The following is a 14,429-nucleotide window of genomic DNA, read 5'->3' on the forward strand; positions in this document are numbered from 1 at the left end:
CAGAGAGAGAGGGAGACACAGAATCTGAAGCAGGCTCCAGGCTCTGAGCTGTCAGCACAGAGCCCGACGCGGGGCTCAAACTCACGGACCGTGAGATCATGACCTGAGCTGAAGTTGGATACTTAAGCGACTGAGCCACCCAGGCGCCCCTATGATGGGTTTTAAAAACCTCAAACAATAACCAGGTATTAGATGATATCTAGGAATTACTGTTGTTTTAGATGTGATAAAGGCTTAGTGGTTATGTTAAACAAAAAGAAAGAAAAAAAGAATTCTCATCTCTTAAAAATGCATGTCAAATTATTTACAGATAAGATATGGTGTTTGGGATTTGCTTTAAAATAATCCAGCAGCTGAGGGAGTGGGGGGGGGGTGGTTTTAGATGGAATTTAAATGGCAGAATATTGATGACTAATAAAGCTAGGTGGTAGGCACGAGAAATACAAGGGCTCCTGATACTATTCTCTTGACTTTTGTATATGTTTACTTTTTTCATAATAAAATGTTTTTTAAAAACATGATCCTCCATATTTAAAAAATTTCATCTGTAAATGCATAATTGAAGGAATGGCTATTTCTACCTAAAGTCATGAACATTTTAAAAAAGAATTATAGGGGCGCCTGGGTGGCTCAGTCAGTTGGGCGTCCGACTTCAGCTCAGGTCATGATCTCACAGTTCGTGGGTTCAAGCCCCACGTCGGGCTCTGTGGTGACAGCTCAGAGCCTGGAGCCTGCTTCCGATTCTGCGTCTCCCTCTCTCTCTGACCCTCCCCTGCTCATGCTCTGTCTCAAAAAAAAAAAAAACAAAAAACAAACATTAAAAAAGAATTATATAGACCTGAATACCCACACTTAGCAATTTATAGAAACAGTAGACAGGAAATAATCAATGATATAGAAGAAACAAACAATTGGATCTAACTGAAATTTACAGAATATTCCAACTAACAACAGTGGAGTACACATTCTTTTCAAACACCTACAGAAGAGTGACCAAGACAGACCATAACCTAGGCTGTGAAACAAACTTTAACAAATTTAAAAGAATTAAAATAACACATAGCATCTCTGATCATAATGGAACCAAACCAAAAATCGGTAACAAAGACAACAGAAAAATCTGCAAAGGAATTATATTACAAAGTAGTAACAAAAGCTATCCGGAAAGCCACAAAATATTTGGAAATGAAGTAACACATTTCTAAATAACCTATAAATCACAGAGGAATTCTCAAAAGAAATTTAGAAAATACACAGAACTGAAAGAAAGTGAAAATATATCAAAATCTGTGGGATGCAGATAGAGCAATGCTGAAAGGGAAATTCATAGCACTAAATGTTTACATTAGAAAAGGGGAAACAATTTAGAAAATGGGCAGAGGATCTGAATAGATATTTTTCCAAAGACATATAGAAGGCCAAAAGGTGCTCAACATCACTAATCATCAGGGAAATGTATATTAAAACCATAATGAGATACCTTACACCTGTTAGAACGACTATTATCAAAAAACAAAACAAAACAAAAAATAAGAATTAACAAGTACAGATGAAGATGTGGAGAAAAGGGAACCCTTGTGCACTATAGGTAAAAATGCAAATTGGTGCAGGGGTGCCCGGGTGGCTCAGTCAGTTGGGCGTCCGACTTCAGCTCAGGTCACAATCTCACATTCCGTGAGTTCGAGCCCCGTGTCGGGCTCTGGGCTGATGGCTCAGAGCCTGGAGCCTGCTTCTGGTTCTGTGTCTCCCTCTCTCTCTGCCCCTCCCCCGTTCATGCTCTGTTTCTCTCTGTCTCAAAAATAAATAAAAAACGTTGAAAAAAAAATGTTTAAAAAAAATTTTTTTTTAAAATGCAAATTGGTGCAACCACTACAGAAAATAGTATGGAGGTTCCTCAAAAACTTAAAACTAGAACTACCATATGATCCAGCAATTTCATGTCTGGATATTTATCCAAAGGAAATGAAAACAAACTCAAAAAGATATATGCATCCCTCCATGTTTACTATAGCGTTATTTATAACAGCCAAGACATGGAAGCAACCTAAGTGTCCACCAGTGGATGAATGGATAAAGAAAATGTGGTATATATATACAATGGAATACCATTTGGCCGTAAAAAAGGAGTCGTGCTATTTGCAACAGCATGGATGGACCTTGAGGATATTATGCTAAGAGAAATAAGTCAGAAAGAAGAACAATTACCATATGATCTCATTTATATGTGAATCTCAAAATAAAAAAAACCTAAAGTCACATATACACAGAACAGACTGGTAGTTACCAGAGGTGGGGAATGGGTAGTGGGCAAAATGGGTGAAGGCAGTCAAAAGGTAAACTTTCAGTTATAAGATAAATATATCATGGGGCTATAATGTTACAGCATGGTGACTACAGTTAGTAATACTGTAATGTATACTGAATGTTGCTAAGAGTAAATCTTAAAAAATTTTCATCACACAAAAAATTGTAACTATGTACAGTAATGAATGTTAACTAGACTTATTGTGGTGATGATTTCACAACATATAGAAACATATTATGTTATATACCTGAAACTACTATAATATTTTATGTCAAGTATGTATCAATTAAGAAAAAAGGAAAGGGGAAAATTGTTAAATCAAGAAACTAGAAAAAGAAGAGCAAAATAGACTCAAAGCAAGGAGAAGAAAGAAAATAATAAACAGCAGGTATCAATGAAATTAAAAACAAAAATTTTAAAAAACACAAGAAAAATCAATAAAATACAATGCAGTTATTTGAAAAAAATCAATAAAATTGATAAGCTCTGTTGACTGAGCTATTAGACTGGCAAAGATAACAAGATACAAATCACCAATGTCAGTAGCGAAATAAGAAATACTGAGGCACCTGGGTGGCTCAGTCAGTTAAAGATCTGACTCTTGATTTTGGCTGAGGTCATGATCTCGTGGTTTGTGAGATCAAGCCCCAAGTTGGGCTCCATGCTGTCAGCTAGAAGTCTGGTTGGGATTCTCTCTCCCTCTCTCTCTACCCCTCCCCCACTTGTGCACATGCGCATGCTCTGTCTGAAAATAAATACTTAAAAAAAGGAAAAGAAATATTATAGATGCAGCTGCCATTTAAAAGGAAATACAGAGAATATAAAAATTCTATGCTAATAGATCCAAAAACTTAGAAGAAATATATTACTTCTTCAAAAACCACAAACTAACAAAACGCAACTATTATGGAACAGAAAAGATGATCCTATAATCATGAAATTAAAGTCTTAATTTAAAAGCTCCTGAAAAAAAGAAATCTCCAGGCCCAGAATGCTTTATTAGAGAATTCAACTAAATATTTAAAGAAGAGTTAGCCTTATTTTTACAGTCTTATCCAGAAAACAAAAGAGAACACTTTCCAAATAATTTTGTGGGGCCAGCATTACCTTGATATCAAAATTAGACAAAGATAGTACAAAAAAGAAAACTACAGATCACTATCTTTCATGACCTTACATGCAAACATCCTCAAAAAATATTACCAAATTACAACCAGTAATGAAAAAAAAAGAATCGTGCACCACCACTGTACTATGTTTCGCAATGCCCTTTTAGGATCTATAATTGTTTCAAAATAAATAAAAAGTTTAAAAAAATATATTGAAGAAAGTGTATTCTTAAAACAGAACATTTGGAATAGACAAAAGTGGAAAATCAGTCATGAGACCCACTGCACAATTCATGTGAGAGAATATGAATTTCTTACTTAACTAAACTTAAGACTGGAGTAGTAAGGCTATAGAAGGAATTGATATTAAGAAGATAAAACTGACACCAGCTGTGAAGGTGAGAAAAAGGGACTCAAATAAATATTAGTTATTAGTTCAGTCCAATATCAGTTATTAGTTCAGTCCAACTGTAGATTTTGGTGTCACTGATGGATTTAAGGATTAGAGGAGGAGGCTGGGGGAACAAGAAATAATGATTTAAATTTTGTATGTATTGAAATTTAGGTGATAAGACATATACAAGGGTATATACTAAGTAGTTGAATAGAGAGATAGTATGGAGATAAAGATTCAGGAGTTGTATGTACACAGCAGGCCACTGAATTCAGGGGAGGGAATGAGCATAGAGGAAGGACAAGGGAATACAGAAGTATATCTCTCTCTTTGGGAAGTATATCTTAGATACCTGTGGCTTTTAATGACTAAAATTATGTTATTTGAAAGCTATCTTTTTTATTTCTTCATTTAATTGTGTTCAGAGATTATAGTCTGCTTCTTTATGATGTGTTGATTATGGGGCTTAAAACACTGTCATTTCTTTGAAAATGTTCCCTATATACTTGCAAAAATACATGTGCTCTGATTTTTCTCTTTCACACACTGGCATAGTCATACCCTACATACACCAAAACCCCAGCCCCCAAACCCAATATCATCAGAATTAATGGCGAATAAAGAAGATGTTATATTAGTAGCTTTGACTCCTTACCAAAATGAGCTTCTTATAAACAGTTTGTCCAGGAAAAAATCTCCTCATTCAAAGATAATAATAAACATCTCCTGATGTACAAAGATACTATAAGTAAAAAGAATGAGAGAAAAAAAAAGAAGAAATTAAAAGGAACATGCTAGAAATAAATTGTCACATGACAGAAGAAAACACATTCACCATGATTTCAAGGAATTCACTAAAACAAACAAAAAACTACCTAAAATAAATAGGAATCTCAGAGTCCAAGGAAGAAATAATGGAAAAACAGGCTACAGCAAATGGTTATTCAAGTTTTTGAAAAATAAATTGGCAGCACTCTGTAAAGAAGTGAAAAAGAAAAGCAACACAAAAATGGAGGTCTCTCTGAAAGCAATAAAACACCACGTGAAAACACAAAAAGCGACAAGGATAAGATTAAGACAACTGAGCAACGTGAAACTTTTAGAGGAAAATAGAAAAAAATAGAATTTAATAAAAACATCTAATAGAAGAATCCTTGAAGTGGAAACATAGAACTTTTATCATTTTTCACAGTATAAATTTAATAGATATTGTCTAAAACAAGAGAAAAGATTTAGTTCAAGACGTTAATGTGATAAAGATCACACTAAAAGGGCCAACCATACAAAAAAGAAACCAAACCTTCCAAATTACTGAAAGGGACAAAGAAACAAAAGCAAGAATACAAGGTCTAAGGTGAAAGATCTATAAAAGAACTATCTTTATCAAAAGTGTACATAAAATATATCTTTTCTAAATGCTATACAAAAAAAGTTCACAAGGACTCCGAGGACAGAAAAAGGATGAGCAAAAGTTGTATCTCAAAATGCCAACAGGAAGGAAACGAGCCTCCAAACATATAGGGCTGAATTCTAGGGAAAAAATATTAAACATAACAAGAACATAATCCAAAATTAATTTCAGATGTCATTACTATCACTACACAAATTTCATAGCATCCAAATTCATTCACAGAAACTACAGATAAATATAGACAAATATATTCATGGTGGGAAACTTAGTATCTCTCAGATACTGTTAGTATCAACAGATACTTAGTATCTCTCAGATCTGTTAGTATCAACAGATAAAGGAAAAAATAAATAAACCACTTTTGTAAAACTTCATAACTACATAAGATAGCTTATTGATAAGACAGCAAATTCTGTATCCTGAGACAGTCTTTTCAGGTGCCTATGTAACATTCAGAAATATTGAACATAAAATCTGCCCACACACACGTACGCACTTTACACAAAACTTAACATTCCAAGAAGCAGAATAAAATCAGTGCAAATAAATCTCTCCAAAGCTGCAATCCTAATTTTATTAAAAATAGAATTACTTAGGGAAACTAAAATAACATAAAAACAGGGAGGGGGACAAAACAGAAGAGACTCATGGAGAACAAACTGAGGGTTGCTGGGGAGGTTGTGGGAGGGGGGATGGGCTAAATGGGTAAGGGGCATTAAGGAATCTACTCCTGAAATCATTGTTGCACTATATGCTAACTAATTTGGATGTAAATTTTAAAAAATAAAAAATAAAAAAATAGAATTACTTAAATAAAAATCTTAATATCTAAAAGTGAAAATGTGGAAAACAGTAATTAAAGATTTGGTGAGAAATTTACTATGTTTCTAGAAAATCATCCATTTCATCTAGATTTTTACATTTATTTGCGTGACACAAATTATTTTTCTAAATTATCTCTCAATGCTGTTTTGCTATATATTTTGATATACAGTATTGTTATTATTGTTGTTTTAAATATTTTACTATCTTAACTTCTTTGATTTGGAGTTGACTACTAAATGAGAAAGTAGTGTCGGCTTCACATGTGTCCCTATGATAAGCCCTATTTGGCTACTGTTTTCATGTATTCTTGAATTCAGTTAATTAATACATCTGACTTCTGAATCTATGTTCATAATTTCCAGTTGTTGTTTTTTACTGTCCTTGATTAGTTTGGGCATCAAGTTTAAGGTAGTAAACAAAATAAAACAAATACCACAAACAAGGCTGGAAATATTTTTAGATACCATCTTTACCCAAACTTTGGCATATGGGTCAAATGTAAATCCCCATGAAGTTTACCACCACTTTTAACTGTGTGTTCAATAAACATTTTAATTTCTTGAAAGGCTTCTGAACCATTTGTATCCACCAATTTTGACATTTAGTTTTTGTAAAGCTATATTCCTGTTGTTTATACGATTTTATATAATTTTCATTCACAATTGTTTTCATCTTTTTTTTTTTACAATGGTTTTAATCTTTGATGAAGCAGTAACTGTCTCCGATGTTTTGTTACACTCTTTAAGTGTATCTTTACTCTCTGTTCTTGATTATCAGCATGTAGAAGCCACTTATGCTTCTATCAGACATCTTCCTCAATTAGTTTTGTTCTCCATGTGACTAATTTCTTCCCTTAACTGTTTTTTACTCCTTATTGTTACTTTATATTTATTGAGTTCTTTTTTTAACTTCTTCAGTTTTAAGCATTACTCATATCTTACGTCTTTTCCCCCCTAAACTTCAAGGATTCCTTAAAAAGGCATTAAATCTATGATTTGCTCCTCTGTAGTTTAGCTTCACCACCAACTTTAAGATGTAGTTCTTTATTTAACTGAAATTCAACTCAAAGAATTTTCTAAGACACTTTATGGTTTTCCCTTTAAAGAATATTTATGTAGAAAAAAAATGTTCAAAGTTTTCACATATAGGGGTTTCTTTTGCTAGCCTTTTACTTTTTTAAAATTGTGGTAAAATATACATAACAAAATTTACCATTTTAAAATGTATAGTTCAGTGATATTAAGTCTATTCCCAATTCCGTGCAAAAGTCTTTTACTTCTTATTTCTAATTTAATGCTCTTGGTTAGAGAATAAAATCAATATTATAGCAAAGTTTCATATTTTTTATCTGCCAGGATTAGTAAGTTTTTGGAAGTAGCTCATAAAAATGATCAACAGAGAACCAACATCTAAATTTCAGAAAGAGAACAGAGAAATATTTATGTGGGGAGAAGCAGTTTAAGAAGAAATAGAGAAATAGTTTCAACATCGTGCACAAAAATTATTTCTAATCAGTAAGTTTATCCTCAGCCAAAAGATCAATATAGCATGAGGACAGAATAAAAGACAGTTTTTGACATTTCACCTCTCCACTATCATACAGTTGGTCTCTAGATGTGGAGACAATACCCATGTGTTTCTTATTCTTGGCAGAAAGATCAAGATTTGCTTCAGGGTAGTAAGAGAGTGTGGCTGCTTCCTGTGGCCCATCTGCCACTGCCCAGAGGCTCTGGTGACATATCAGAGGTATCTACTCCCAGGATGAATTCTTACCCCCGACATTCTTCCTTCTCACCTCATATGAACTGTCATATTCCTCTGGAACCAGGATCAGGGATTTTTGGAGAGAGGTCTGATTAGCTGACATCGTCATGGTAGGTCTCAAACTTTATTCTCTCAGGAGCCTAAAGCCTGGTAGACATCTGTAAATCCAAGCAGAGCTGCTGGGGGGAGGCAGGCTGGAGTCTGGAGAAAGATCTAACCCAGGGGCTCCCCAGAGACAACAAGAAACCTAGAAGACAATGTCCACATGGTCACATACTCAATATTCATCACATAAACATTTCCTGTCAACACCAAGGCACCAAGGTGAAGTTCCCTGAACTAGACACAGAGAGCAGAGGCTCTCAAACTTTAATGTGGATTCAAAACACTTTGAGGGCTTGTTAAGATACAGTAAAAACCCTCCATCTCACTCTGTTTCTGATTCAATAGGCCTAGGGTAGCAACTTTCTTAGTACAGTCAGACTGCTATAATGAAACACCACAGACTGGGCAGCCTATAAACACCTGAGATTTATTGATCACAGTTCTGGAGGCTGGAAAGTCCAAGATCAGGGCATCAGTGTGGTCACATTTCAGTGAGAGACCTCACTAAAGCTTCACAGCCAGCACCTTCTGTGTGGGATCTATTTTACAAGAGCACTAATCCCATTTATGAGTAGTCCACCTTCGTGACCTAATCAGTTCCCAAAGATCTCACCTCCTTATACGGTATTTCTGGATTTCAACATACAAATTTTGGGGGGACATAAACATTCAGACCATAGCAGGGCCCAAGAATTAGCATTTTGAAGTAGTCCCCAGGTCATGTTGATGTTGCTGGTCCAGGGACCACACTCTGAGAACCACTGCTGTGGAGAACGTAAAGTTTAACAAAACCTGTGATGAGTACTGGTCAATGAGATACGGAGTAATATTCCTTAAGATTTGAACTGCAGCTCTGCTAACTTTCAGCTATGAGAATACGAACAAGTTACTTCCATTTTAGTTTCAAAAATGAGGATGAAAGTACCTATTTCAAGAGTTATAAAATTAAGGGCACCTGGGTGGCTCAGTCAGTTAAGCGTCCGACTCTTGATTTCGGCTCAGGTTATGATCTCATGGTTTATGAGATCGGCTCCGTGTCTGGCTCTGCACTGACAGCATGGAGCCTGCTTGGGATTCTCTCTCTCTCTCCCTCCCTCTCTCTGCCCCTCCTCTGCTCACTTTCTTTCTCTCTCAAAATAAATAAACAAACATTAAAAAAAAAAGGTTATAAAAATTAAATGAGATGATGCTTGTAAAGTATTCAACATCTCCCTGGCACGCAAGAGGCATACAATAAATATTGGCAATTACCATTCTCTATTAGATATTAAAACTTAAATATAAAAACAACGTAATCAAAACAGAGAAAACAATAGCTCAGACAGTACTGACTTATGTATGTAATAAAAATGGCATTCAACTGAGTGCGCACAGAACATTTATTGTATAAGTGGCACTGATATAATTGACCATCCACCTAGAAAAAAACAAACCAGATTGCCATCACACACTATATATTAGACTGAATTCCAGCAGAACTAAACATTTTAAGTATTTGTATTTAAAAAAATGAAATAAATTTTAGTAGTATATGTTTGTATCAACATTGTGGTGGGGTGGGAGGAATTCTTAGTACACATGTGAGAAAACCCAGATGCTGTAAAAGAAAAAAAACAGATATTTCTGGTTAGATGGCATTTCCTAATTACATGTTAAAACATACTTTAAAAATAAAAATGAAGGGGCGCCTGGGTAGCTCAGTTGGTTGAGCATCTGACTTTGGCTCGGGTCATGATCTCAGGATTGGTGACTTTGAGCCCTGCATGACTCTCTGCTGTCAGCATGAAGCCTGATTTGGATCCTCTGTCCCTGTTCTCTCTGCCCCTCCACTGCTCATGCTCTCTCTCTCTTTTTCTCAAAAATAAATAAAAATTTAAAAGATATATAAATAAATAAAAATAAAAATGAAGAAATATATATATTTTTTCAAAATGTGAAAATAGATTATCTCTGAATTAAAAAAAAAAATCTAGCAATCAATATGGAAAAAAAAAAAAGCCCCGGAAAAATAAAAACTGAACAGAGGATATGAAAATTCACAGAAAAGGAAATTTAAATGGTAAGTAACCAAAAAGATACCATTTTACTAATAGGAAAATGCATTAGAGCAATTAGATATAATTTCACCTCAGAATAGTAAAAACTTATTTTAAAAAAATCCAGTGCTGGAAATTGGGAAAATGACCCCTTTTATAAATTATTGGTGACAGCTTGAATTGTTACTGTATCTTTTTAGTTATTAGTCATATTTATTATTAAAAATAAACAACTGATCTTAATAGTAGTTTCAAACATACAAAGCAGAAACTGACAGCAGAAAGGACAAGTGAACATATCACCTCCACGAGTTCACCTTTCTCTGTAATTAGTTAAGCAAACAAGATAAACTGTGAGACTATATATGAAACACAATAGAGGACACACATTGCTTTGATGTAATAGAAATGACATTTATGAAAACTGACCATGAACCAGACCGTAAAGCAATTTTTAAATTCGAGCATTACCCAGAGACATTATTTGAGATAGAGAATGCACTTCTAAATAACTCATGACTGAAAGAAAAAAATAACTAAAACTGAAGAAAAAAACAGTACTTAGATTTGAACAATAAAATGCTACACACCACAGCTTACTAATGCTTAGAAAGCGAGCTCATCACAGCCCTCACAGAGCCCCATAGCTGACGCCACAGATCAGTCACTGACCACAGACTCCCATCACTGAGCCGACAAATCCCACACTCATCTCAAGATCCCCATCATTGAACCAAGAGACTCCTATCATTGCCCTCACAGCAAAGGATGACACAGACCCAGAAACCACCATCATTCACTCCACGGACAACACACCCGTCACCGACCCCCAGAATCCCTAATCACGACCAACCAAATCACCTCAGAGACCTCTCGGAATTAAACTGCGGAGAAGCTACGGACATCATCGGCTAAAAAGCATTCGAGGACCGCTTCCGCTTCCGGTTTGACCTTCGACACCTCCTCTCACGGGCAGTCGCTATCGCGCATGCTCTGAGTTACCTTGGAAGCCGCATATGCCAATAGCCAACATGGCGTAGTTTCCGTAAGAGACGCTGTTGGGCCGAGAACATGGCCTCGCCTAATGGTGCTTCTGAGCGCGAGCCGCCATCTTTGAGGCGTGTCCATTCCGTACGGCGGAGGAATAGGCCTCCCGCGCGTTTTCTCAGCGCGAGGCGAGGATTGCAACGTAGAATACAGGGGTGGGGCTCTGGTCGAGGTAGGCTTCTGGGAGGAGGGAGGTCTTGGCTTCGGTGTATGGTGCTCTGTGTCATATTTAGAAAAGCTAATTTGCCTTCCGGGATAAACCTCTCGGCTGAGAGTTAATTTTCTGCTGGAAGAAACCACCGGGGATGAGGGGAGCAAGGGAGGAAAAATCACCAAGTTATAAGGACAAACGTCTTATATGCTACGGCTGAATCCTGGGAGAAATCGGCGGATGAGGGGAGAAGTCACGACAGTACAATCTGATTTTTGGAGACACCCTCGGGGAGAATGTGGAGAGGTCAGAGTGGGAGCCCCGTTTCTGGGCGAAACCACCGGCAACATAGATGTCAGAATGGGCAGTCAGCTGCAGGCTGGGTAGTTTAGCCTTTTGTGGGAGAAACCCTTCCGGGGATATAAGGTACTAGTCGGTGTGGTCTAGTTCTCTCCCGAGGGATGCCGCCAGGGCAAGATGGCACTTTCCAAAGGGCTGGTGGAGGGAAATGGAGCCTTGAATCCTCATTAATTTCCATTAGTAGCGACAATTATAAAAATAATAATAGTTTTTAATACCGTCAACGTGTGACAAAAAGCACCTAAGGGAAACTGCTATTTTTGTTTATTTGTAAATTAAAATCTAAGAACAACGTCATTATTATGTCAATGAAGCCTAAAGTCCACGGGGGTGCTTATGACTGGGAGGTTGTAGAGACACAATTCCTTTCATCTGGCGAATTCCTAAACATTCTTTAAAACCCAGCTAAATACTGGCTTCTGCCAGGACGTTCTATCTGACAGTGGTAGGAGGTTCTACTGAAAGTCTTTTAGCAGTCGCAGCGGTGGGAAGTGTTTTGAGGGAACCAGACCTAAGCTCTGATGTGGGCATGCTGGGTATCTTCAGGCTATTTATGCCCCTCTCTGGGCTTTAGCTTCAAAATTGGGCCAGTTACAGGGTTGGACTGTGCTTTCACCAGCTTGTCTTTCTTCTCCCAAAACTGGTTTAAGGAAAAATCTGTGGAAGTCTATTAGTGAACGCACATTTTTACCAGAGGCCCAAGAATTACTGTTAATTTTGTTGGTAATATGATTATGTTTACAAGAAGACTTAATCTTTTAGTGATTTATGTGGAAATACTAGCAAAATGTCAGCTTAAAAAACTTCATTGAGGAGGGTAAAAGGATAAAACAAAAATAACAGAATGTTGGTAAATGATGAAAGCAGCTGATAGGTACATGAAGCTCATTATAATGTTCTCATTTCTTTAGTATTTGTGTGGAAATTTCACAGTAAAAATTTAAAAAGGAAATGAATTTAAGAATCATTTACAAGGGCATATTATCAAGAAGAAAGCAGGTGTGTTGATAGTATTAGATTATACAAATTTCAAAGCAAACACTATTAACAGAGATGTTCCATGTTTTAATAAGATGCAGCTACCAAGAGCATACAACACTAATAAAATTTATCTAACAATATAGGTCTGAAATATATACAGCAAAAGCTGGTAAAACAGGGAAATTTTGAGGAACTCACAATCACAGTAACTAACATATCTTTCAGAAACAGATCAAATAGAAGAAAAGTAGGTATAAGACTATATTGGGATAACATAACTAATTTGTTTGATATATATCTACGTTTTATTTTTATTTTTAACCAGAAAATTACATTTTTTCAAACATACATGGAACAATCATAAAAATTCTCCAAAAAGTAGGCCATAAAAGACATTATAAAGCCCCCAAACTGATATCGCATATGCCGTGTCTCAGACTACATAAAAATGAAGATAGAAACCAACAACAGACAACAGAATATGTAAAATGTTCCAAATGCATGTACATTAAAATACACACATCTGAATAACCCTTGGGTTAAGGACAACATAATATGGGATGTTGCGAACTATTTAGAATGAAGAGGGGAATGATAGTACTATATACATGAAAAATCTAAGGGATGGACCAAAGTGATATCCAGAAGAAAATCTAACCTAAAATTAGGATGCCAGGAGGACTGAAAACATTAATTAAGCTTTAATTCCATCACATTCTACTAAAGTCCTATTAAATACTCCCAAAGAGGGGCACCTGGGTGGATCATTCAGTTAAGCCTCTGACTCTTGATGAAGGCTCAGATCATGATCTTGTGGTTTGTCGGATTGGATCCCACTGGGCTCCACACTAACAGTGCGGAGCCTGCTTGGGATTCTCTCCCTCTCTGCCCCTCCCCTGCTCACACGCTTGCTCTCCCCCCCCCCCAAAATAAATAAATAAACTTAAAAAAAATACTCCCAAAGAAATTGGGAAGGAGTAATCAATGTGATAAGCAGATGTTAATAAAACAAATAGGAAAAAAACCCTACTAGAGATAATAAAACCATGAGCTGGTTCTCTGTAAAAGAGTGAAGTCATTTTTAAGAAAGATGAAAAAAAAAATAGAGAAGATACACACAAACAACATTAGGAAGAAAGGGGGACATTCCTATAGAGAAAGAATTTGAAAGTCAGAATTCTATGGTTATTTTGAGTAATGACTTTGAAAGCCTTACTGAAATACAAAGCTTTCTAAAAAAAGCATAGAGGAAGAAATTGCCATCTTCATATGGAAGCTGGACAGGCCAAAACCATAAAGAAAATGGTTTTGGCACCATATGAAAAAATCAACCCTAGAAGGATTAATGATTCAAATGTCAAAACATAATTTTAATAAAACTGTTAGTAAAGAATATCAGCAAATATTTTTTAGACCTTATGGTAATAGATTTCTTAAACAGAACACAAAAGAAATATGAGAGTAATAAATTTGACTATCTTAAAATTAGTACTTCTGTTCCTCAAATGACAGTAAAGAGAATGAAAAGATAAGTTATAAACTGGGACAGATAGAATACAAGCCTATAGGAGACTGGTAGCAGGAACAACTCCAAATCATTTAGTAAAGCGTAACAAGGGGCACCTGACTGGCTCAGTCGGTGGAGCATACGACATTTGATCTTGGGGTTGTGCGTTCGAGCCTCCCGTGGGGTGTGGAGATTACTTAAAAATAAAATCTTAAAAAAAAGTAAAGCATAACAAACCCAATACATATACAGCAAAAGATACAAAGAGGCATTTCATAGAAGAGGAAACTTATGTAGCCAATACTATGAATATTATAAAACATGAATATTATATGAATCATGTGAGCGTCTAGGGAGTGTCCAGAAAGAACGAACCACAGATACAAAGACTTTTAGGAATATCAAAGAATCCAGTGCAGTGGGAGTAGAGTGAG

General features: G+C 36.0%; 1 protein-coding gene across 4 annotated transcripts in view; it reads right to left on the minus strand.

Annotated features, from left to right (window-relative positions):
• Window positions 1–10,890, minus strand: part of LOC125915973 (zinc finger protein 585A) — a 109,226-nt gene extending 98,336 nt beyond the window's left edge. Inside the window, exons 1-2 of one of the 4 annotated variants that reach the window (XM_049622067.1) lie at window positions 10,811–10,887; window positions 7,840–8,055 (exon numbers count right to left, since the gene is read on the minus strand). In XM_049622067.1, the coding sequence (XP_049478024.1) occupies window positions 7,840–7,917 (78 nt within the window). In that variant the 5' untranslated portion in view covers window positions 7,918–8,055; window positions 10,811–10,887. Of the gene's footprint in view, window positions 1–4,463; window positions 4,964–7,839 lie in introns of those variants that run through there. The other 3 variants (XM_049622069.1, XM_049622070.1, XM_049622068.1) reach the window with 3 other exon arrangements.
• Between the last annotated feature and the right edge of the window lie 3,539 nt (window positions 10,891–14,429).

The sequence above is a fragment of the Panthera uncia genome, assembly GCF_023721935.1.
Source record: "Panthera uncia isolate 11264 chromosome E2 unlocalized genomic scaffold, Puncia_PCG_1.0 HiC_scaffold_19, whole genome shotgun sequence".
Classification (NCBI taxonomy): domain Eukaryota; kingdom Metazoa; phylum Chordata; class Mammalia; order Carnivora; family Felidae; genus Panthera; species Panthera uncia.